This window comes from Rana temporaria, chromosome 1 (genome assembly GCF_905171775.1).
Source record: "Rana temporaria chromosome 1, aRanTem1.1, whole genome shotgun sequence".
NCBI lineage: Eukaryota > Metazoa > Chordata > Amphibia > Anura > Ranidae > Rana > Rana temporaria.
In genome coordinates, this window is record NC_053489.1 from 70257082 (window position 1) to 70283064 (window position 25983).

The 25983-nt window shown below is 45.4% G+C and overlaps 1 protein-coding gene across 6 annotated transcripts in view; it reads left to right on the plus strand.

Annotated features, from left to right (window-relative positions):
- PARP8 (poly(ADP-ribose) polymerase family member 8) overlaps positions 1-25983 on the plus strand; it is a 409395-nt gene that overhangs the window by 263328 nt on the left and 120084 nt on the right. For all 6 annotated transcript variants that reach the window (XM_040339250.1, XM_040339246.1, XM_040339237.1 and 3 more), the window contains exons 7-10: positions 13985-14079; positions 17202-17262; positions 22694-22784; positions 23749-23815. In XM_040339250.1, coding sequence (XP_040195184.1) covers positions 13985-14079; positions 17202-17262; positions 22694-22784; positions 23749-23815 — 314 coding nt within the window. The remainder of the gene's footprint in view (positions 1-13984; positions 14080-17201; positions 17263-22693; positions 22785-23748; positions 23816-25983) is intronic.

A 25983-nucleotide genomic window follows, 5' to 3' on the forward strand; every position in this document is an offset into this window, starting at 1 on the left:
GGCACATCACAGTGACCCTTTACCACGTGATCAGCTGTCTCCAGTTACAGCTAATCACAATGTAAACAGAAGCCGGTTATCAGCTTTTCTCTCCTCACGCTGACAGCTTGAGGAGAAATGAAGAGAGCCGATAATCAGCTTAAGTTAAAGGGACATTGGTACTAATAATTAGGGCACTGATTATCAGTGTCCTGATTATTAGTGCAGTCCCAACGGTGCCTACAAGTGCTTCCAATCAGTACCTCCTCATCAGTGTCACCTATCATAGCTGACTATCAGTGCCAATCGGTCCTGCCTATCAGTGCCCATTAGTGCCGTCTGTCAGTGCCCATCAGTGCCGACTATCAATGTCCTTCAGTGCTGCCTATCAGTGCCTATCAGTGCCCATCAGTGCCTCCTTATCAATGCTCACCAGTGCCATCTCATCAGTGCCTCCTTGTCAGTGCCCATCAGTGTATCCTACCAGTGCACATTTTTCACAAAGGAGAAAAATGACCTGCTTTAAACATTTTTTTACAAACTATGAACATTTTGGCTTTTTTTTTAAAGATTTGTTTAGCAAAAAACAAAAAGCCCAGTGGTCAATTAATCCTACCAAAAGAAAACATTTGGGTATAGTGTTGCATGACAGCGCAATTTCTCATTCAAAGTGCGACAATGCTGAATGCTAAAAATTAGCCTGGGCAGGAAGAGGGTCAAAGTGCCCAGTAGGCAAGTGGTTAATTAACCATCTGAAAACTGCTGTACACTCATTTCTAGAAATCCTTTGCATAACAGGAATTCTTGGTTCACATATGCAATATTGTAAGAATGCAATACGTATTCAAGCTGGCCAATTGGCTCAAGGTTATTCCTCCTTGGCTAGTAAGTACTCTGCTTTGAAAAATAGCAAATACCTGCTCATAGTATATACTTTAATGAACATATAGTGCTAATATGAGGTGCATTAATACATTTGGAGGCAGGGCTGAGGTTGGGCGAGGTCAAACTGGACAAATGATCAGGGACTCCAGAGCCCACTTCCAGCACTAACCTAGTATTACAGCTATGCCACACAGCGCTGCAGGTAATGCCTACAGCTCTGCAGTGACTGCATAGAGTTGTAATACAGTGTACCTTCTCCTCTAATCAGATCTCTGTGTCTGCATCATTTGTGGCTCCTGTGGCTTCTTTTGCTGCTGCTCTGCTCTGCGATTTGTCAAATCAAAGAGCCACAAGCAGTAGTTGCTTCCTTTAAAAATGCTGATGAATGCTGCACTGATACAGAGGTCTTAAGAGAAATTGCATGTACTCTATATACATACATATACATTCAGACTATGCTAGCATGATTTGTATATGTCCATATATATATATATATTTATAATTCAAATGATTTCTGCACTCCAATTTGCTGCTGCAATTCATCAGGCACACAGGTAAGTACAACACAACAATTTCAAGCCTCCCTGCTCTTCCTCGGGTGTAGTGTATAAATAAATACATATTCATGTACTGTATATACATATACCTATGCCACCAATACTTTTTATATGTTTGTATGTACAGTGGGGAAAATAATTATTTGATCCCCTGCAGATTTTATAAGTTTGCCCACTTGAAGGGTCTATAATTTTTATCGTACGTGTATTTTAAATTATAGAGACACAATAATTCTGACTTTGACCCTAAGAACACCAACCCTACAGATAAGCACAAAGGTGGAAACACAAGGCTTTGGGGCTGTTTCTCTGCTAAAGGTACAGGCTGACTTTGCTGCATTGAGGGGCCAATGGATGGGGCCATGTATTTTAAAATCTTGGATGAGAACCTTCTTCCCTCATACAGAACACTGAAGATGGGTCATGGATGGGCTTCCAGCATGACAATGACACAAAACATACCAAGAAGAAGCACATTGGGGTCATGGAGTGACCTAGTCAGTCTCCAGACCATAATCCTATAGAAAGTATATAGAGGGAGCTGAAACTTTGAGTTGCCAAGAGACAGCCAAGAAACCTTAAGGATTTAGAGAAGATCTGTAAAGAAGTGGATCAAAATCCCTCCTGAGATGTGTGCAAACCTGGTCACCAACTACAAGAAACGTTTTACCTCTGTGCTTGCCAACAAGGGTTTCTTCACTAAGTACTAAGCCATCATTTGCTTGGGGATCAAATACTTATCTTAATCACTGAACTGGAATTTAGAGCATTTGTTTTATGTACTTTTTTTCTGAACTTTTGGTTGATATTCTCTCTCTATCATTTAAAATACACCTATGATAAAAATAATAGACCCTTTATTTCTTTGTAAGTGGGAAAATTTACAATCTCTGCAGGGGATCAAATAATTATTTCCTGTATATACTGTATATACTGTACATGCATGTACCACTGTGCCACCATTTAGGGGAGGGCTAGCAGCCTTAGGCCTGGGGGACAAGTCCAGTCAAGTGTCCCATTGAACCACCGACCCACAGGCCATCGGCTGTGGGTACTGCTAGCCGTTTGTAAGCAGCTGTCAGTGATAGGGCAGTCTAGTGCTGCAAGAGCAAGTGGTAAAGTAATCATATGTGTTCATACTGCAGTCAAATTGTTATGTTTTTGTATGTATTTATGTTAACACTTCTGCCTCTATAGTGTCTCCAACACCATTTTGGAGGAGCCCTGTGTTCTCATAGGCCGCACGAGATCTCGAGAGATTTGGGCGACCATTTTTGGGTGGTTTCTTTTTATAGTAAAGCTCAGGCTGGTTTTAGGCAGAACACGTGTGGATGTAGATAGGGACAGAGACCCTGCTTGTGAGGGAGAGACAGGAGAAGCCAGGGAGAGTGTTCCGGCCTGTGAGGGATATTTTAGGGGTCCTACGGAGTCCTGCAGTGGTAACCTTGGTCGGATGAAAGACTCCCAGCTACGGGTAATGTGTTTGCAGCCTCTTCCAATAAGCATTGTGAACTGGGGTATATAATATACCATTAAGTGGGAAGTGCCTGTGATACTCAGAAAGCCACATTGCTTAGAACTACAGTATCTGTACTGCATATATGTGCCTCCATGCCTGGAGAGGAATCATTTGCCGTTTGATTGTAAAGACTGTTACTACTACCGCCTCTCGGTAATAAACGTTACTTTGTTCAAAGAACTTTACGTGTGTCTCCCTCAGTGAATCGCCGCACCCCTCACCCGCTTACATTTTGGCGTAGTCGGAAGGATGTCAGTTCCATCGTCCTCAAGCGGGGGAGCGGCTAGAGGGTCCTTCATGGCACCGTACGGAGCGGCCTTAGCACTGATTCCAAAATTCAATGGTGCAAATATTCCCCTGACAGATTGGGTGGAGAGACTGGACAGCTCGGTCTGATTGTTCGAAATACCCGCAGCACACTTTGCAGATTTGGGGGTTAATGTGCTAGAAGGAGAAGCCCGCCGGGCTGTGATGGTTCTGCCCGAGAAGGAGAGAGATAACAGAGCCGCCATTGTGGCCCGCTTAGAAAGTTTGTATGGTGAGAGTACCTCCATAGCCGAACTCCGTAAGAATTTCTACAGTCGGGAACAGTATGAACAAGAGACTATTCCTCAATTTGCAGTGGCATTGCAGGAGATCTGGTGCCGGTTGGAGGAGAAAATGGCCCCCACAGGAACTGGAGTTGCTAACCCCGATCAGCTAATACGGGACCAGTTCCTCGCTGGTGTGTGGTCCCCTTCATTAAAAAGAGCCTTGAAGGATCGAGTGAGGGCTGATGGTACAGTGAAGTTTGCAGTGATCCTACAAGAGGCCATCGAGAGGGAACAGGAAGAGGCAAACCATGAACGGGCTGGTGCCAGAAGCCAGGTTACCCGCACTCAGGGAGCCGGGTGGCTGGTGGGGCGGGAAGAAGCGACTGCCCCGTGCCCTGCCACAGTCTCAGCGGTGGAGACGCCCTCGATGGAGAAGGTCGTACGAGACTTAGCTGAGATGGTCGCCTCCCTCAGCCAAGAGGTGGCAGCCTTGCGGAGAGGGTCAGAACAACCCCGGGCGGTGACCAACCCACTCCAGAGGGACCCAGATACTGACCGAAAATGCTGGCAGTGTGGACGGTTTGACCACATCGCAAGGGACTGTGCGAAACGGGGAGCCCAGAACGTACAAAGGCATCCTTTAAACTAGTGATTCCCATGGTAGAGGGGCGACCCGCGGGAGATGTTCAGTCACCGCCTCAACGTGATCCTACAATGATTTCTGGTTGCCCCGTGGCGACAGTGATGTTCAACGGACAGCCGGCCAGATATCTGGTGGACACTGGATCAGAAGTCACTACCATGGCCTATTCATTCTATCAGCGACATTTTGGGCCGACCCCAACGCTAGACCCCTCCTGGGTGAGACTGAAAGCTGCCAACAACCTTCCTATTCCAGTAGTAGGGGTCACTTGGATGTCCATGAATGTATATGAGCAGATCCTCCCTAGGGTTGGAATCGTGGTGACTCAGAATGCCTCTTTCCCAGAGATCCCAGTAGTGTTGGGCATGAACGCCCTAAAGGAACTGGACTTAACACGCCTCCTTCGGAAGGCTTCAACACAAGCATCTGGGCAATCAGAACCACAGCTGCAGAATCTGATCAAAGCTTGTCGGGCAGTTCAGACGCTGACCCGTAAACATACTGAGAAAGTGGGGCTCATCCACCTCCCTGCCCGACATCGGGTTATTATACCCCCACGCCAGGAGTTGTTGTGCCCCCTTCCCGTGGCGGCTAGAAGACCCGTCAGAGGGGCCACTGTGATGGTAGAACCACAACGCAACCTGGAAACCAAAGGTGAATGGCTGGTAGCCAGAACTTTGTCTGTTGTCCGTGAGGGGTAGGTGTTGGTGCAACTGGTTAACTTGGGGTCCACCCCTATTCAAGTGCCCACGGACGTGACCATTGCCGAGTTATATACAGTACCCAAAAGCTTCATTACTGACCCTTGCCCTGGGGTGGAGGCCGCCTGTGCTGCTCTGCAAACGGCTCTACCTGATTCAGCAGAAGCCCATCTTCCGAAATTGTTAGCACAACTAGAACTTCCGGTGCCGGGAATGATTCTTGACCAACGTAACAAGCTCCAGCAATTAGTTCACAGACATATGATGGCATTCTCTCAAGGCCCTGAGGACTACGGTTGTACTAATGCTTTGGATCATTCCATCCACACCGGAGACACAGCTCCTGTTCGGGAAAGATATCGCAATATACCCCCCGCTCTTTGTCAAGAGGTCAAAGACTTGTTACATGGTATGCTGAAAGGGGGGGTGATTCGAGAGAGTTGTAGCCCCTGGGCTGCGCCCATAGTCCTGGTGCGAAAAAAAGATAGCAGCTTACGTTTTTGTGTGGACTATCGCAGATTGAATGCCTGTACCCATCGGGATGCTTACCCACTACCCCGGTTTGAAGAATCCCTAATGGCCTTGGGGCAGGCACAGTACTTCTCCACGCTCGACTTGGCCAGCGGATATTGGCAGGTCCCCGTAAAAAAGGAAAATCGTGAAAAAACGGCCTTTATCACCCCCTCTGGGACTATTTGAGTTTAATTGGATGCCCTTTGGCCTGACCAATGCCCCCAGTACGTTTCAACGGTTGATGGAACGTTGCTTGGGAGACTTGAACTTTGAATCTGTCCTGATTTATTTAGATGACATTATCATCTTCTCCAGAACGTTCGAGGACCATTTGCTACATCTGGATCAAGTCCTCCAGCGGTTGACCCAGTATGGCCTTCGGCTCAAACCAGAAAAATGTCATTTCATGAGAACCAAAATCCAGTATTTGGGGCATGTGGTCGAGGCAAAAGGGGTGTCCCCCGATCCAGATAAAATTCAGGCTGTACAGGCGTGGATTAGCCCTAAAACGGTAACAGAGCTACGCTCCTTTTTGGGACTTGTGGGTTACTACCGCAGATTCATTCCGAACTTTGCTACTATTGCAGCCCCCTTGACCCAGTTGCTGTGCGGTCAGCCTGTTCATCGCAAGGGTAAATCTTCTCCCAGTATCATTGACAGTTGGGGGGCAGCACAGAGTGAGGCATTGGAGGCCCTCAAGGCACAGCTGACTTCTGCACCCATATTGGCCTACGCGGACTACCGTAAACCCTTCCGGGTGTACACCGATGCCAGCCTTCAAGGACTGGGGGCTGTGCTTGCTCAGGAGCAAGATGGAACTGAGCGGGTCATCGCTTATGCAAGTCGGAGCTTGCGCCCTACCGAACGTAATCCAGTCAACTACAGCTCTTTTAAACTGGAGTTGTTAGCGGTAGTCTGGGCCATCACCGAAAAGTTTGCTGAGTATTTGGTGAGTGGCCGGGTGGACATATATACTGACAACAATCCTCTCGCCTACCTAGAGACGGCGAAACTGGGCGCCTGTCAGGAACGTTACTTACCGAGGCCGAGATGCTGAGGGCGGCTCACCTTTGCGACCCTATGCAGACCACTCCCTGGAGTTAGAACAGAGGAGGGACGGCACAAGGAGGCACCTGTGCCGGGAACTGGTAGGCAGACTTGGTGCAGCTGACGAAAACAGGGCAGGTGCAGAGGACTGAGACAGTCGTTGATCAGGCAGGAACAGGCAGGTAAGTCCAGAAGGAACCAACAGGAAACAAAGGCAAATCCGGGTCACAGGCCGTGGGTCAGGAGTTGGAGAGATCAGAGGAAGTCCGTGAGAGCAAGCCAAGGTCAAGGGGCAGGAGACAACAGCAAATCCGATAAGCAGGCAGGGGTCAAGTGTAGGAGATGGCAGAGAATCGTCAAGGTCCAATCCGGGTCAAGCAGGTCTGGGTATACAGGTTTCCAAGGTTCTCTCACAGGGTAAAGCTGACAATGAACCAGCAATTAGCAAAGGGGAAGGGGCTGGCTTAAATAGGCCGCACTGGCCACTGATTGGTCCACAGAAGTACAGGTTTCAGAACCAGGCTCCAATGGACAGCACACAGAACAGAACTGAGCAGTGGCTCAGAGACAAAAGAGCTGGACCTTCAATGCAGAGATCCTGGGTTCGATTCCACCCAGGACCAACTAGGGAAAGAGACCGTAAAAGGTCTGTGCCCTGACAGTGCCCCCCCCCTAGGGGCGGACTCCGGACGCCCAACCTGTCCGTTAGTTCCGGAAGCTCCTGATGGGAAGCTTGGATAAAACGGGGAGCATGTAGATTGTTACTTTTTCTTTTTTGGCTTTTTTGATCCTGAAGTTCTGGTAGGGGGCGCCCTCCTTGCTTGTAAAGCTCGTTCCAATATCTCCAGATCCTGTTTACGGACCATAGTACCATTTGAGGCATATGTGCAGTCTGGAGGGAGAACTTCACTTGGGGAGATATGATCTGGAATTTCAACTGGGGACACAGGAACCGAAGACACTGGAACTGAAGACACTGGAACTGAAGACACTGGAACTGAAGACACTGGAACTGAAGACACTGGAACTGAAGACACTGGAACTGAAGACACTGGAACTGAAGACACTGGAACTGAAGACACTGGAACTGAAGACACTGGAACTGGGGAGGTAGGTACAGATTCTGAGGCATAGAAAAAACTTCCAACAGTACCCACTTGAAGAAGCTTTGGCCGAGGTGGGCGAGTTGGGCAAAGCGATATAAGGTGCCCGCTAGCACCACAATAAAAGCAAAGTCCATGGGCTCTTCTCCGCTCTCTTTCTGCCATAGATAGGCTGGACCGGATGACCCCGATCTGCATGGGTTCTTCCTCCTCCAAGGTAGGCGTGTGTGCATCCACAGAAATGTCAAGACCTTGTGATGGGGAAACTTCCAGGCTGGGCACATACAGAGTCTCATAATTTGGCACACACTGGGCTGGCTGGAGGTCATAACCGTACTGGGGCTTCCTATCCTTGGGTACCCGTAGGCCTCGTGAACTAAGAGCAGACCTGGGAGTGCTGGTTCTCTTGGAAGCAGGGATATACGAGTCCAGAGCAGACATGAACGTCTCCCAGCTGTCCAAGACTGGACTTTTTTCCTGCAGCAGCAGGTGAGCCCACGATTTGACCTGCCCTGTTAGCAAGTTGACGGAGGCTCTAACCTTAATATAGTCCGTGGCATAGGTCCTAGGTTTAAGGGTGAACAATAGCTCACAGTCAGTTTTAAAGCACAAGAAGGATGCACGGTTCCCATCGAATATTTCTGGCATAAGAACAAATGGCTCATAATATACAGGTTCCGGGGCTGGGCGTGTTGTCTCTTTAAATTTTTGGACTTCTTGTTGTAGTTCCTGAATAATATGGTTCAGGCTGGAGACTTGCAGAGCCAAGGAAGTGAGCATTTTGAACAAGTCTGCGGACTCCATGTTATCCGTCAGTCCATTATGTAATTCTTGCAATTTTTGAACGGCAACCGTCAAAACAGACACCTGTTGACACAGGTTTTCAAGGGGTGAGCATGCCCTGTCGGCCTCAGACATAATGGCTGGTTCGTAATGTCAGGAACGTTACTTACCGAGGCCGAGATGCTGAGGGCGGCTCACCTTTGCGACCCTATGCAGACCACTCCCTGGAGTTAGAACAGAGGAGGGACGGCACAAGGAGGCACCTGTGCCGGGAACTGGTAGGCAGACTTGGTGCAGCTGACGAAAACAGGGCAGGTGCAGAGGACTGAGACAGTCGTTGATCAGGCAGGAACAGGCAGGTAAGTCCAGAAGGAACCAACAGGAAACAAAGGCAAATCCGGGTCACAGGCCGTGGGTCAGGAGTTGGAGAGATCAGAGGAAGTCCGTGAGAGCAAGCCAAGGTCAAGGGGCAGGAGACAACAGCAAATCCGATAAGCAGGCAGGGGTCAAGTGTAGGAGATGGCAGAGAATCGTCAAGGTCCAATCCGGGTCAAGCAGGTCTGGGTATACAGGTTTCCAAGGTTCTCTCACAGGGTAAAGCTGACAACGAACCAGCAATTAGCAAAGGGGAAGGGGCTGGCTTAAATAGGCCGCACTGGCCACTGATTGGTCCACAGAAGTACAGGTTTCAGAACCAGGCTCCAATGGACAGCACACAGAACAGAACTGAGCAGTGGCTCAGAGACAAAAGAGCTGGACCTTCAATGCAGAGATTCTGGGTTCGATTCCACCCAGGACCAACTAGGGAAAGAGACCGTAAAAGGTCTGTGCCCTGACAGCGCCTTGGAACAACGCTGGGTGGCACGATTGGCCCGGTTCAGCTATACCATTCACTACAAACCAGGGCGCTCCAATGGTAATGCTGATGCCCTCTCTCGATTTCCCTTTGACCGGCCTCAGGATGATCTAGATCAACAACTCGAGGGGGAGGAGGTCGTTCCCTCCGGGGTCAACACGCAGGAGCAACTGGCTTCAACGACTGTGCAAAGTAATCAGGGCCTACCAGGAGGGTCCGAAATTCACACTCCTCGAGAATGGTTGCAACTCCAGCAGAACGATCCTGACCTCGATCAGCTCGTTAGATACTGGGACAGGAATCGGAAGCCAGATTCCAGGGAGCGAAGAAAGCTCTCACCAACGTTGTGCCAGCTGCTAAAACAGTGGGATCGGCTGGAAAGATATAATGGACTCTTATACCGACAAGCACGGGTGCCTGGAGAGTCGCGAGTTATTCATCAGCTGGTTATCCCTCAATCGGAGGCCTTGGAGGTTTGTCGAATATTTCACCGGATTGGAGGACACTTCTGTGCGGAACGGACAGAGGCCCTTATTCGTAAGTACATATTTTGTCCGGGACTGTCTAAGTGGGTGCAAAGGGCATGTCAGGAGTGTCAGAGTTGTGCCATCCACAAGGGAGGAACAGAGCAAACTACCCCTCTGGTGGTGAGAACGGGAGAACCCTTTGAATTGCTGACCATGGACTTCCTGACAGTGGCAGACACATCGTCAGGGTATCGCTATGCCTTGGTGTTTGTGGACCACTTCTCTAAGTTTGCCATCGTAGTGCCAACTAAAGATCAGACTGCCACCACTACCGCTAAACTGTTCTGGACCCATGTAGTCCAGCCCTATGGGTGCCCCAAAAGGATTCTGTCGGACCAAGGGCCGAACTTTGAGTCTAAGGTGTTTTCTGAACTGTGTCGTCTTAGTGGTATTCGGAAGTCGCATACTACTCCTTACCACCCCCAAGGAAATGGGGCCTGTGAACGTTTTAATCACACCTTGTTGGGATTAATTCGCACCTTAGAGCAGGAACATCGAGAACGTTGGCTGCAGTATGTAGGAGATGTCGTTTGGGCTTACAATCAGGCTGTGCATAGAGCCACTGGTTATACTCCTCATTTTCTGATGTTTGGGCGTTACGGCCGGTTACCGGTGGATTTACTCCTAGAAACCCCAGAGCCTATTACGTCAAGGACCCCGGATGAGTGGGTCCAAGATCACTGGCACCGGCTGGATCAAGCCAAACAAATAGTGCTGAGAAAGCACCAGGATTTAGCCGAGGAAAGTGCTGTCCAATTGTTGCCACTTGCAGCGGGCGACAGAGTCTTGGTGAGGAATCCCAAACATCTGAGGGGCAGCAAGCTGGAGCCTAAGTGGGAGCCATGTCCGTATCGGGTTGAACACCAACCTTTCACGGGGCGGCCTGTGTATGATCTGGTCTCAGAGAAGCCAGATGGGTAAAAGACTGCATCGTAATCTGCTTCGTCCCTGTGTGTTCAGTGCGGAGTCACGAACGGATAATCCTGTTCCTGTCTTCCCACCGTCGGCTAGACGGGACTGCAGCCAGGAAATCCTCAACAGTGACTCTGCAACATGGTGTTTGCCTCCTCTGCCTGCAGTAGAGAACTTATCCCCAGCTGAAGGAGCTACAGATAACCAAGCTACTGTAACTGAATGGGACTTGCTAGCAGGGGAACCAGATGTGCAAGTTACCCCCATCCCTGTGGAGGATGATCCTCTTAGGGACGAAGTAGCGCCTATTGACCCTGTCGTGGGTGAGGAACAGTGCCCTGTTGTAGCTGATGGAGATGGACATTTGGGGAATCTGGAGCCTCGCTTCCCAAGGCGTACGACACGGGGACTGAAACCTGTCCGCTATGCTGATTATACCCTGAACTGTTGTTTTGCTTATTGACTTGCTGTTATCATATCGCATGGTGGTAATTGTTCTCCCTAGGTAATGCAAGGGATTGCACTTCTTAAACGGGGGGAAATGTAAGCAGCTGTCAGTGATAGGGCAGTCTAGTGCTGCAAGAGCAAGTGGTAAAGTAATCATATGTGTTCATACTGCAGTCAAATTGTTATGTTTTTGTATGTATTTATGTTAACACTTCTGCCTCTATAGTGTCTCCAACACCATTTTGGAGGAGCCCTGTGTTCTGATAGGCCGCACGAGATCTCGAGAGATTTGGGTGACCATTTTTGGGTGGTTTCTTTTTATAGTAAAGCTCAGGCTGGTTTTAGGCAGAACACGTGTGGATGTAGATAGGGACAGAGACCCTGCTTGTGAGGAAGAGACAGGAGAAGCCAGGGAGAGTGTTCCGGCCTGTGAGGGATAGTTTAGGGGTCCTACGGAGTCCTGCAGTGGTAACATTGGTCGGATGAAAGACTCCCAGCTGCTACGGGTAATGTGTTTGCAGCCTCTTCCAATAAGCATTGTGAACTGGGGTATATAATATAACATTAAGTGGAAAGTGCCTGTGATACTCAGAAAGCCACATTGCTTAGAACTACAGTATCTGTACTGCATATATGTGCCTCCATGCCTGGAGAGGAATCATTTGCCGTTTGATTGTAAAGACTGTTAATACTACCGCCTCTCGGTAATAAACGTTACCTTGTTCAAAGAACTTTACGTGTGTCTCCCTCAGTGAATCGCCGCACCCCTCACCCCGCTTACACGTTGGCCTGTGGGTTGGTGGTTCAATGGGCCACTTGACTGGACTTGCTCCCCAGGCCTAAGGCTGCTAGCAGGATCCACATGCCAGCAGGACCCACAGGCCAGTAGCCAGATCCCAGCAGGACCCACAGGCCATGGCCATCTCTCAGCAGGACCCCCATGCCAGCCACGGCCAGCAGGACCCATAGGCTATGGCCAGCAGGACCCACAGGGAATTTCAGTGCTACTTCAGGTGGGACTTGAAAGTCATCTGTGCGACTTCATGCACAGATGTCTTTGAAAGTCACACCTGAACTTGCAAAAAGTAGTGCAGTAACTACTTTCAAACAACCTCATATGTTATGGAGTAATCTGTGCCACAGGAATGAGGCCTGATCCACATATATGCGTTTTCCACGTGTGCGTTTTTTGGAAAGGGTTAGAGACTTTTTTCCTACAGCAGGTTGAATTTTTGGTTCCATAGACTTCAATGGAAAGGAAAGATTTGTTGTCTCGTTGGTTTCTCCTGCAAGACAACAGACACCTCCCAAAAGAGCAAACTGCATCGAAAAACGCATTATAAACTAATGTGTTCTGTCTGAAACCAAATGAGATAATTTTCTAAATGTACTCCATCTGATCTAGCCAAAGATAATATCATTGTCAACACATTTTTTTATGTCTGCATAATTATGACCAGGTCTTCTGCATTGCTGGTGTTCGCCCCTGTGTGCTAGGGGCCCTAATGAGTGGAAGTGGCAGTGTAGAAATGAGGATTTAAAGTAAAAATGTCACTTTGAAAATTCAGGGCAAAGTGATAGATTTTCTTTTAACCCTCTGACTCTGTTGGCTACTAATATTACTTTCCTGGCTTTCCCAACCACATTGTTCACCCACCACAGCTCTTAGGCCAAAATAAAGCTTTCTAGTATTTGACAGAGCTTAGACAGGGTGAACTGCTCCTCAGCAGTCAAGACGACCTATTTATTTGCGCTGATTGGGAAAATTGATTGATATATATATATATATATATATATATATATATATATATATATATATATATATATATATATATATATATATCAAAGCCTTTCAGGCCCATTCACACTAATCTGCAGCCCAAATCGCTGCGGCCCACACAGCGATTTGCAGAGCAGTGCAGTAGGGGGCAGAGTGATGTGCACTCTTTATTCATATCACTGCACAGAAGCACTTTTTTTTGTGTACTGACATATGCGACCAAGCAAATTGCATTCCATGATTTTGCTTTGCTCCAAAACACAGTGAAAGGGCCCTTTCACACTAGCGGACCGTATGTCCGCATTTTCATCCGTCCGTTTGCGGATGAAAACGGGACATACATGGGTCCCTATGTGATTACGGGTGTCAGCGGATGAACATCCGCTGACACCCGTAATTTGTCCGCTTCTGCAAAGATCCGCATTTGCGGACGGAAGAAATCGTATTTTTCTTCCATCTGCCGGATCGGATCGGATGAACACGGAGATACGGTCCGTGTTCATCCGATCCCCCATAGGGGAGAGAGGAGGAAACACAGGGCGGTCCCTGCACAGTGTGCGGGGACCGACCTGTCAGCTGCCAGCTCAGCGGGGATTTTACGGAGGATCCCCGCTGAGCAAAGCTGACACACGGAGCGGATCATTACTGATCCGCTCCGTGTGAAAGGGCCCTAAAACTGCGTTTTGTTCTGAACACAATACAACCATGCGGAAAACTGCAGGTCACTACACCTAGTGTGAATAAGCCCTTCAATGTACTGAGGGATGGTTCACACTAGATGCAGTCCAGAGCGTTTTTACTCTGCATCAAAAACGCATGCACAATGTTTTTCATGTGTTCCAATGGCCCCAGTTTACACTAGTGTGTTCCAGTGCAGTTAACAAAAGTAGATCATGCTGCATTTTTTCTGTATGGAACAAATCTGGAACGTGGCAAAATGCATTGAAAATGCACCGGAAAGAACATGTCCTGAATTGTCTGAAAAAAAAATACACCAAAGACGCCTCAAAATGCACTGGTACGCATTAAAAATGCAGAAATTGTGGTGTAAACCAGCCCTAACTAGATTTAGAACTCTGTGCTCTTTAAAACGATGAGATTTGAAGAGATGAGTTGCTGATCTTGCTGTGTGGACATGTCCTGTCTCATGCTTTCTATTTGGGATTTTTATTGTTCATACATTTTTGTTTTTTGTGCAGGTGAGTTACGATGGGGAACTTCATAAGCATCCACAGCTGGAAGCTGACTTGGCAGCAGTGAGAGAAATCTATGGACCCAGCGCTGTATCTCTCAGGTAATCAGTATTGCTTTATTTATTTTATTTATTACAGATACTTATATAATATTTACGCAGCGGCGGCGCTTTACATATTTATTATGCATTCACATCAGTCCCTGCCCTCAAGGAGCTTACAATCTAAGGTCCCAAACTCACATTCATACATACACATAGTAGGGCCAATACAGGAGCCAATTAACCTACAAGCATGTCTTTGGAGTGTGGGAGGAAACCCACGCAGTTACAGGGAGAACATGCAAACTCCATGCAGATAGTGTGTATAAGGCCCTGTACACACGATCGGACAAAACCGATGAAAACGGACTGAAGTTCAATTTCATCAGTCCAAACCGACCGTGTGTGGGCCCCATCGGTCAGTTATCCTTGGTTCAAAAATTTAGAACTTGCTTTTAAATTCAACCAATGGACAACTAACCGATAGGTCAGTATGCAAAAGCATTGGTTCCAAACCCGCGCATGCCCAGAATCAAGTCGACGCATGCTTGGAAGCATTGAACTTCATGTTTCTCTGCACGTCGTTGTGTTTTACGTCACTGCGTTGGACTCGATCGGTTTTTGAACTGATGGTGTGTAGGCACATCAGACCCATCAGTCTGCTTCATCGGTTAACCGATTAAAACGGACCGTTCTCATCGGATGGACTGATCGTGTATACGCGGCCTAACAGTTTACTGGCTATAAGGGGACCATCCACCTGCTGTAGCCTTGAGCGACAAGCTCTGTGTAAGCTTCTTGTCAGAGCTTACAAAAGCAAAAGATCTTCTCTTTTTCTTCAAATGGTAGTGTTGAGGCCGGGTAATTGGCTGCTCAGGAACCATGTACTGCACCGGGGGGAAGATGGGCAGAACGTCACCTTCTACTCCATGCATGGAAGTATAGCATACCTCCCAACTTTTTGAGATGGGAATGAGGGACACCTGTCTTCAAAAGTGTGCAGGCATAGGACACACCCCTCACCACGCCCCCCTTAATCACTTAAGGACTGCCTCCTGCACATTTAAGTCGGCAGAATGGCAAGACTGGGCACATGCACATACAGGTGCGTCCTGTGCTAGTACCCAGTCGTGGGTCGCGCGGACCCGATCGCCGCTGGAGTCCCGCGATCGGTCCCCGGAGCTGAAGAACGGGGAGAGCCGCGTGTCAACACAGCTTCCCCGTTCTTCACTGTGGCGGCGTCATCGATCGTGTGATCTCTTTTATAGGGATACACAATCGATGACGTCACACCTACAGCCACACCCCCTACAGTTGTAAACACACATGAGGTCACACATAACCCCATCAGCGCCCCCTTGTGGTTAACTCCCACATTTTCACAGTAAACAATGCATTTTAAATGCATTTTTTGCTGTGAAAATGACAATGGTCCCAAAAATGTGTCAAAATTGTCCGAAGTGTCCGCCATAATGTCGCAGTCACGAAAAAAATCGCTGATCGCCGCCATTAGTAGTAAAAAAAAAAAATGCAATAAAACTATCCCCTATTTTGTAAACGCTATAAATTTTGCGCAAACCAACCGATAAACGCTTATTGCTATTTTTTTTACCAAAAATATGTAGATGAATACGTATCGGCCTAAACTGAGGAATAAACATTTTTTATATATTTTTGGGGGATATTTATTATAGCAAAAAGTAAAAAATATTGAATTTTTTTCAAAATTGTCGCTCTATTTTTGTTTATAGCGCAAAAAATAAAAACCGCAGAGGTGATCAAATCCCACCAAAAGAAATCTCTATTTGTGGGGAAAAAAGGACGCCAATTTTGTTTGGGAGCCACGTAGCACGACCGCGTAATTGTCTGTTAAAGCGAAGCAGTGCCGAATCACAAAACCTGACCGGGTCCTTTAGCTGCCTAAAGGTCCGGGTCTTAAGTGGTTAAAGGAGAATTGTACAAAAAATAAGATTGGTTAAACCCACAAGTGCTTTTTTTAATCACTACTATTCCTTTATATTGAATTTTGGAATTTACAAATGCAGCAATTTAGAAATCAGGTGAAAGATTAGCACTGGGAAACACTTTTTGATAGATAAAACGTGCATTTTATATACAACTATATAGATTAGACCACAATAAGGGACAAATGAGGAGAAAAAAGGGACAGAGGGACATTTCTCCAATTCAGAAACAGTCCCTCGAAATCAGGGACAGTTGGGAGCTATGGTATAGAACTGATTACATTGTTCTATCTGGTAAATGTGCCGGTAGGGGTTGTGCAGGAAAAATAAGTATATATACTGTATGAAGGAGCAGGTTATGAGGTGGCCCAGTTAGTTACCATGACCTGGTCAAATAGTTTATTTTTTTCAAATGGCTGACAGGCAGGGTATTTATGACAGGATCGATTGGACCTAGACAGGCATATACCCGCTAGGCCAATCAAGCGTTGTTAAAGTTGATATACTGAAGCGGGTACACCATACACGTCATGCGATTCGGTATCAATGAAGGCAAACCTCAGACAGATGATTCAAAAAGTGGTTCCCAGCAAGCAGCAATTTTCAACAGATCACACAGAGGGCATATCAGTACTCCAACCGATAAGCATGAAAAAGAGAAAGCAGGGCGCACATAGCATAATTCCGTAAAAAAAATTGATATTTATTATAAAGAGAGTAACTCACATTTTGCAATGGTCAATTGAGCTCATAGAAAAAGGGTAGCAGGAACAACAGTAGTCCATCCCGACATGTTTCGTTACAAAAAGAACATCACCAACATCACCTCCATATACGACCTACAGCTTTAGCGCTCAAGGACTTTGCTGTTGTTTCTGTTAAAACTACTTTAAGCCTATGATTGATTGCTTCTAATCAAATTGGTCCTAGAATGTGTATGTATTGAACACTAGATGGTAAGCTCCTAGGTGACAGATTCGGATGTACATAATTCTGTATACTGTTGTTTGTAACATGCTGACACTATATAACGTTTGCAAAATTTGGTGCTTGAAAATGTTATCGTACAGAATTTATATTCTATGTGAAGTATATCCACCTGTCATAAGAACTAGGAAATTTATCTCATAATGTTTTTTGGAAGCCCAGCTTTCTAAAGATGACAAATTTTTATTTCTAACATGTGACTGAGTATTTCACATTTCCTCTGTCCTGCAGGGAATACGGAGCAATTGATGATGTGGATATTGATTTGCATATTGACGTTAGTTTCCTTGATGTAAGTCTTTTGGATTTCATTCAAAGAGTATATAAAGTAATCTTACAGTAACATTAATATTTTATGTCTAGTTAACGTTTGGAATATAGAATAGGATTATCTACACAGAGGTGTGAAAGTCATTTTTCCTGATGTGCTTTGGCTGACCCTTAAATTGTTCATTCTGAAATACAAGCTACATTTATTAGAATTTTGTGATTGAGTAAAATGTCACACCGACTCATCAAACCATTAATGAACAAAAATATACAGTACAAGCAGAAGTAAACCCTCCTTTTTCTGCCAAGGAAGCTGCCATCTTGGCCTCTGTTTGATCTGCAACTGCCATGATGCTGCACATGTGATCAGTTATGACTCCAGCCATTTGATGGTTTGACAGTTTTGATGAGAACACAAATGTGACAGATGATAGCCCACTGACACCCACAATAACCATCTGACACGTGCATCAGAGTCTGTCTTAGGAGTCCCCCCTTACATCAGTGACCCCATCAGAGCCCTCATGTACATCAGGTTCCCCATCAGAGCCCTTCTTAAATTAAGGTCCCCATCAGAGCTCCTATACATCAGAGGCCACCTCAGAAGTCACCCCTCACATAAGAGCCACCACCACCCCCCTTACATCAGGGTCCCCATCAAAACCCCCTTACATCAGGATCTGTATCAGAGTATTCCTTACATCACCTTAGGCCTCATACACACGGGCAAGAATCTCGTCAGGAAAAAACCATTGTTTTTCCAGACAAGATTCTTGGCAAGAATCTCTTGCCGCCCAAGTGTACACACAGACCTTTCAAAAGAACCGCGGTTTTCATGAAAGGCAAGAACGCGGTGACGTCATCTCATACGACGAGCAAGCGCTCGTCACATTTGTTACCGTCGCCGCCATCTTGCTTCACCCTACCTATGCCGTGGAAGCTACCAAGCATGTGTCAAAGTCATTTCGAGCATGCGAAGATCCGGCAGGTGTAATAGTTTTACACTGTCGGATCTTAGGATGCCGTACCTCGGCCGCCGCTGGGGGCATTTTTCGTCGAAATTCCGCGTTGGGTATGCAAATTAGCACTTACGGAGATCCACAAAGCGGTTTCCCTTTGTGAAGTCTCCGTAAGTTGTTAGTTTGCAAACGCAAAATTAGGGCTACTTTTACAAAGTGTAAAGTTAGTACACCATGTAAAAGTAGACCCTTCTTTCCCGCGACGCTGTCAAATTTTTTTTAAAATTTTTTTTTTCCCGCCGCATCTCTTTTTTTTCCCGACGCAACTTTTTTTACCCGGCGCGATTCATAAAACTCGGCGTAACGTAACTTTGCGCAAAGCACGTCGGGAAAATCGCGTTGGGAGCATGCGCAGTACGTCCAGCGCGGGAGCGCGCATAATTTAAATGGGACTCACCCCATTAGATTGGGCACGCCTTGCGCCGGACAGATTTAAGTTACACAGCCGAAAATTTCTAGGTAAGTGCTTTGTGGATCAGGCACTTAGGTAGAAATTTTGCGGCGGTGTAACTTAAATAGGAAGATTTAAGTTAAGCCCGCTGGCTGTGGATCTGGCCGTTAGTCTTTTACTGTGTTTGTAATAGGGGATAAGGAGCAGAGCTTGATGTAAATGCGTTAAATTTATTTTTTAAAGCCTTGTTTGTTAGTTGCATACAGTTTGTAAATAGTCTTGACATATTAGGGCACTCATATATACATATGCAAGCTCTGCTCGCTGCTTATCTCATCTTCCTTCTAGTCTATGTAGCACACTCTAGCATGCTAGGATCGTTTTTTTGTTAATGTAGGAAAATTGTTCAAGCTAGGCTGGCAGCAAAACATGTGTGTTTTTTCATGGGTCAGGGTGAGTGACCCAGGAAGGGCTGGATGACTCACAAGCAGCATCTCTGAGACCTCCCCCTACTCCTGGAACTTGCTGAAAACTTCCAGAAGAATGGGAGTGGGGATGAGGAGGGGTTTTCTGAGGGCCCTGATCAATTTCTGACAGATGGGTTGACAGGGGGCAGGCCCCCTCAATTATTCTTGATTAGCCCAGCTGGGGCAGTGGAGTTTGGGTCAAAGCTAGAAATTGATTGTTAGAAGGCTGTCGGGGGTGTCCTGACTACAGGCAGCAGGAGAAGGACAGCAGGAGGAGAACACTGCCGGGCAAATCTCCAGGGAGGAAGACAGCCAGGTGGGCTGATGAGTGTTACAGTCAGGTATGACTGAGAGGACTGGGTGAAAGCAGTCTGAGATTGATGCAGAATCAGTCTGGCAGAACTGTGGAAGTTTAGCAAAGAGGGCTGGAGAAAGAGGCAGCTGCAGCCAGGTTGGCATTAAAGAATAAAAAAAAAAAAAAGAGTTTCAGAAGATCATAAGGGTGAAGCCAAAATCAACTTCTACTTGATAAGTTGATAGTAGAGATAGTAGAGTAGTAGAGTAGATAGAAGTTTTGATAATCATTTCAACTGCCTATATTTGTAGATCTAGTGATTGTTTTGCCATGGGTTTTTTTTTTCTGTGTGTATTTTTGTCTGCATCTTCACTGAGTAGATTTATCTCCACTTCCTGTTCCGTCAATTAGACAGGAAGTGAGGACCAATCTCACATCTAGCACAGTGAACACCGGTTCTTTCCACACTCTGTCTAAAACAAATCATTTTTGCTGGAATCGGGCTTCAAGTGGCTGCAGATATATACAGTATAATAGTTAGTGAAATAGTAATCTTTGTCATATGAGACCTCTTAACCAATTTTTCTTTAAATTACAGAACATATTATTTGTGAAACCTACAATACCATCACTTTTTCTGATTACTTATTTTTGGTTCATTTTAGTCCTTACATTTGTAGCAATTTCTTGGTCTACTGATGTATGATTCATAAAATATAATTGACATATTATTCCGCTTGGGGAATAAATTAGAATTTTTATTGTTTTTTTGCCATGGTATTTCAGCACTCAATTTGCAAATGTTGAGCTTCTGTTAAAGTAGAATTATCAGCTGGTGGTCCGGACTATGGATCTGACTTAACCCAGTAGAAAGGTTTTACTTCAGCCCGCTGCCACCCAATCAACTACAAGCCAGGGCATTCCCTGCCCTGCAGCTACACGTACACAAAGGACCTCTCTCATGATTCTCATGATATCACTGACGTAATATGGCCACTTGGTGGCAGTGGGCAGTAACAGCTTCTTGCCGAGTTTAAACGGAACCCAAGTTTGGACCAAACCTGAGCTCAGCCTTAATCTTTTAATGTTTATAGTGTGTATTTTTGTGTTAACAGACCGTAGGCAGTTGCAGTCTGTACTGCCCACTGCAGGTGGCACTTGGCCAAAGCCGCGATGCAGAAAGGGAAGGAAGTTGTGAGAAACTTGGTTCCATTATGACTTCCTACGGTCACAAAGAGACAGATGTCTAATTGGACGCTGGCACCCCATGTGACTCAGAGGCCATCTTGGATCAGGACTTGGATTTAGGACTCCCAGTTTTGGCATTTTATGCAAATGGCTAGTGTAGGGACAGGTTCCCTGTCCGGCAGGGACAGTACCTAGAGGTAGGGAGAGGTTTCAGAGGAGTAAGGACAATGCAGGAACTATGTCTACCTTGCAGGAGGAAGCCTTCTCTTTTAGGTGTGGACCGGCCAGGACGCATTAAGCTTCACATTGCAGATTCTGTTGGCATCTTCAAGTCTTCAGACCACTGTCACAGTTTGTAAGTGGCTCTGGATGGGTGTGCCTAACCACTGGGCCTGATTGAGTTGTGTTTAACCTTCCTAAAATATAACACTATTGCCTAACTTGGCTTTTGTGGGTTCATTTTCTGCCACACCACACTGCACACTGCTCTTTTTTTGCTTTTATTAAAGGAAACTTGTCAATAAAAGATGGCCGCTATTGTTGGCTATGGCTTTGCATTTGTATGCCTCTGACCCCTGCCCCTTGATCCTTCGTCCTCTCTTTTATCTCTCCCACCTTTCCCTGTTCCACACTCCATCACCTCTCCCATTTTCTTATTCTCTGCCCTGCCTCCACTCCTTTGTTTTATTTGTTAGCACCCTCTTTTAGGGCTCTCTCAAATGGGTGGCAAGGGTAGCAATAAAAATAGGAGGCTGAACTGTGGTTTAACCACCCACCTGGCTGCCCACCGGCCATCCACCCGACACTGCAGCCTGACAGGGCTATACACATGATGGGGCCCTGCGATGCTTTTAATGTCATGGCATTTTTAACTCAGGATGTAGAGTTTGACAGGCAGCGCAGCCCGCCAAACTTGCCCATTGGGATCAATGTGGCCACACCATGTCACTAGCATTTGGGGTGCAGTTCTTCAATGTAAAATTGCTATTCTGCAATTTAAAAAAAAAAGTTACAATAATAAATTAAAAAAACAAAAAAAGAAACACCTGCAAGCTGCTGCTATATAGTAAAACAAACTGTGTTGCACTACCTCAATGTGTTCAAAAATGACCCTGTCCCTATGAGATCAGATTATCATGCCAAAAGTAGTGCTCACAAAAACAATATTTAGTAAATAAATAATATTTCATATGTGAATCAAATATTAAAAATTATGAAACAGAAAATTCAGCAGATGGGAATAAAGTCCCACAGGTACACACAAAATATTGTCCCATAGATGTGCAATCATGTAGGTCTTCTGTGTTGTAATAGTAAATCCAGTGTGCCTCCACCAATGAAGTAATAAGGTCAATACCACGGAGGTCCATACAAACTCAGCATTCTCCAGCCAACTCCAGATGCACAAATGTGACCTTCTATGTGCTCAACATCTCCTCAGGCAATGGTTTCCAGCATCCACAGAAGTGGCAACACTCAGTAAAAAAAGCACATGATAATTCCATAGTGTAGCAAACTTTGTGCCTCCTTTATTTTAAAAGCAGGGTAAAACTACTCACAAATCAGTGTAGGAATGTAGGTTTCAAACAAACCACCACTTCAATCACTCTGGTGGATGTCATGACATTACCGCTAGGCTCCTCCCTACACATGTTTCGTCCTAATGTACGTCTTCCAAGGACATAGGAGTACCAGCAGTGCCCAGATCACCATATATATAGAAAAATATCACAGGCTTTTGTTCAACAGGGTAAGTTGCATTCTTCGCAGATTGATTTTAGAGGGCGGTAAGCACTGCCACTGGTCTGAAAGGGACCTAACATGTTATGCTTTTACTTTATCAATTTTATTACACATTGACATTATTTATGTTATCAACTTTTTTCTTGCCAAATATCACCTTGAATTTGCATACATAAGCTTACTTCATTTAATTTTTACTTAGAAGTAATATACATTTTCTCCAGATGATACCCATGGTGGCTTCTCTATCTATCTATCTATCTATCTATCTATCTATCTATCTATCTATCTATCTCTGATAGAGATAACTTTTTTCTAACGTATTTGGTTCTTTTTATGTCTTTCGTCAGGAAGAAATTGCTGTAGCATGGGATGTTATCCGCACAGAACCGATTGTAATTCGCCTCCACTGTTCTCTCACACAATATTTAAATGGCCCAGGTTAGTACCGGTAGTTAAATCTTATATTGTATGTATGCATCTTTGTAAAGGATTTTTTTTGGTATGACTTTATTATGGCCTACTGGTGCTTTGTAACCGGGTCCCTTAGTTACTAATTAAAAAGGAACTTCACTCTCTATGCTTCTTTCCCCCCCTCCTCTTGCTAGTTATGTAGGGTTATCTTTGGAATACATACCTGCTCAGGGAGTTCAGTATCTGCTGCTCAGCTGCCACAGGCCAGGTCTTATGACACTATTCCTCCATCATTGGTAGCTGGCTGCCTCTTTGGGGTTCTTGTAATTGGCCCCTGATGATGCACTGCCAGGTATGTCCTCCAGCTAATATGTAAAAACAAATGAAATTGACGCTAACGCAGCCAAATATCTACAAAAATACAAATAATATTAATAATTTCCATAAATTATGTGTAATGGTCCCCACACCACACAAGCAATCACCATCACCACCACCATAAACAATGCACACTCACCACCAGTCCAGTGACCTCTAAACTAATAAAGGTCAACAAGCACCGTGGAATCGGCCATTTACACTTCCATTTCAATCTACTGACACTTAATACAGAGACTGCCATTTCTGACTTTCTTCTGGAAATGCTAGTTGCCTGGCTGTCTCAGCCTGAATAGTCACTGACCTGGGGCAAGCAAGCAAATTCTGATGTGGGAGTAAAATTTGAATTCCATGAAGTATGGAAGCCATTCAGCAAAACAGCCATATAACTTTTATTTTCATTGGGAGAGTTTAATGGTGTGCCAACATATTTTCCCAAAACTTTTAAGTGCATCTGCCATCAAAGAAAAATTCCTCAGGGCCAAGCTTCTGAGGGAAGCTGCCATGCCCCAGCTCATAAGCCACATACTAGTTTTAGGGCAGTACCCTGTAACCTGTTAAGGCCTTATGCATTCAATAAAATAAAGAGTCCTGAGATTTCTCTTTCTTTCAGTGCCAACAGTTGACGTCTTTCAGATATCTACAAAGGAAAAGTTTGGTTTGGGACACCAGTTGAAAAAGTAAGTAAATGTTAAAAAAAAAAAATATTCTGCTACAGTAACAGGACTGGGGCTAGTTTTAAATAACGGGGTCCAATTTACACTATTGTGTTGACCTGCTTTTTAAAGCACCGTAAACATGTGTGTTAATGCATCTACACAGAGACAACAATTCTTTTGTATGTGTCTTGTTCACACCATAACACTGCGTTGAACTGCCTAGCATTGCATTGTGTTAAAATGCAACAGGCAAATGCAACATACATGTCAATGCAATGCTGGTACTGGAGATTTTATTTTTTTATAGTTTTGTCCCCTCACAAACAAAAAGTCCCCCTACTCAAACAGGATGTGACGTCATCTGCAAAATGCATAACGTTTTAACACATAAGTACACACAAAAATACACATAAATAAAAGTTAAATGGAAGGAAATGCATTTTCCATGCAATTTACTGCATGTTATGTGTAAACAAGCCCTAAAAGCTGGCCATACATGGTTCAGTTTTTTTTTGCCATTAGATCAACTTCTGTTGAGTGGGAACAGGCAGAGATGGATTTCATGTCTGCAATAACTTTAAGGGGGTGGGGCAGTTATCAGGCAGCAAAAAAATGGCTTAACCGCCCATTTTTTCGCCCCCCTAGTGAAAGTCCAAATTAAGCCTTAAAGCAGATCTTCCTCCCCTACAACTGACTACCTAACTACATTCTATTAACAGTGGCTCTAATCAGGTGCTTAAAAAAAACTGTCTGCTCTAATTAATGCGCCCGGTGCCTTGCAATGGGCTGGACACATGAATTGGGGGTGCTATGCATGAATCTATCAATTGGGTGGCATGGAGAGAGGGGACGGCCCCCCTAATGGACAGGAAACCACTGGTAATAATATCCATCCAGTAGCATTTTTTCCACTGGGGTTATTTACCCATTTTTTTTATATTTTGATATTGCAATAAAAGTTAAGATTTTATATATTTCTCTATGTGGTTTATTTACTAAAACAAGTTCAAAATCCAGCTCACTTCTGCATAGAAACCAATCAGCTTCCAGATTTTATTGCCAAAGCTTAACTGAACAACCTGAGGTTAGAAGCTGATTGGCTACCATGCACAGCTTCACCAGATTCTGAGTGCTCCAGTTTTAGTAAATCTCCCCTTATGTACCTTTTTTTTCCTGAGGGAAGTACAACCACTTAAGGACCGCCTCCTGCACATATACGTCGGCAGAATGGCACGGCTGGGCACATGTACGTACAGGTACGTCCTGTACTAGTACCCAGCCGTGGGTCGCGGGCGCGCCCCCGTGGCGAGCTCCCACGACCCGGTCCGAAGCTCCAGGACCGCGGGTCCCGCGGACCCGATCGCCGCTGGAGTGCGGCGATCGGTCCCCCGATCGATCGTGTCATCGATCGTGTCATCCCTTTTATAGGGAGACACGATCGATGACGTCACACCTACAGCCACACCCCCCTACAGTTGTAAACACACACTAGGTGAAACGAAACTCCTTCAGCGCCCCATGTGGTTAACTCCCAAACTGCAACTGTCATTTTCACAATAAACAATGCAATTTAAATGCATTTTTTGCTGTGAAAATGACAATGGTCCCAAAAATGTGTCAACATTGTCCGAAGTGTCCGCCATAATGTCGCAGTCACGAAACAAATCGCTGATCGCCGCCATAAAATGCAATAAAACTATCCCCTATTTTGTAAACGCTATAAATTTTGCACAAACCAACCGATAAACGCTTATTGCGATTTTTTTTACCAAAAATAGGTAGAAGAATACGTATCGGCCTAAACTGAGGAAAAAAAAAGTTTTTTTATATATTTTTGGGGGATATTTATTATAGCAAAAAGTAAAAATATTGAATTTTTTTCAAAATTGTCGCTCTATTTTTGTTAATAGCGCAAAAAATAAAAACCGCAGAGGTGATCAAATACCACCAAAAGAAAGCTCTATTTGTGGGGAAAAAAGGACGCCAATTTTGTTTGGGAGCCACGTCGCACGACCGCGCAATTGTCTGTTAAAGCGACGCAGTGCCGAATTGTAAAAACCCCTTGGGTCATTTAGCAGCATATTGGTCCGGTCCCTAAAGTGGTTAAAAGTCCCTCCACTTTTGTTATTTTGTGATAGTTTGAAACCCTGTATGTGTCACCTTTCCCATACCATAGAAATCCCATGGAT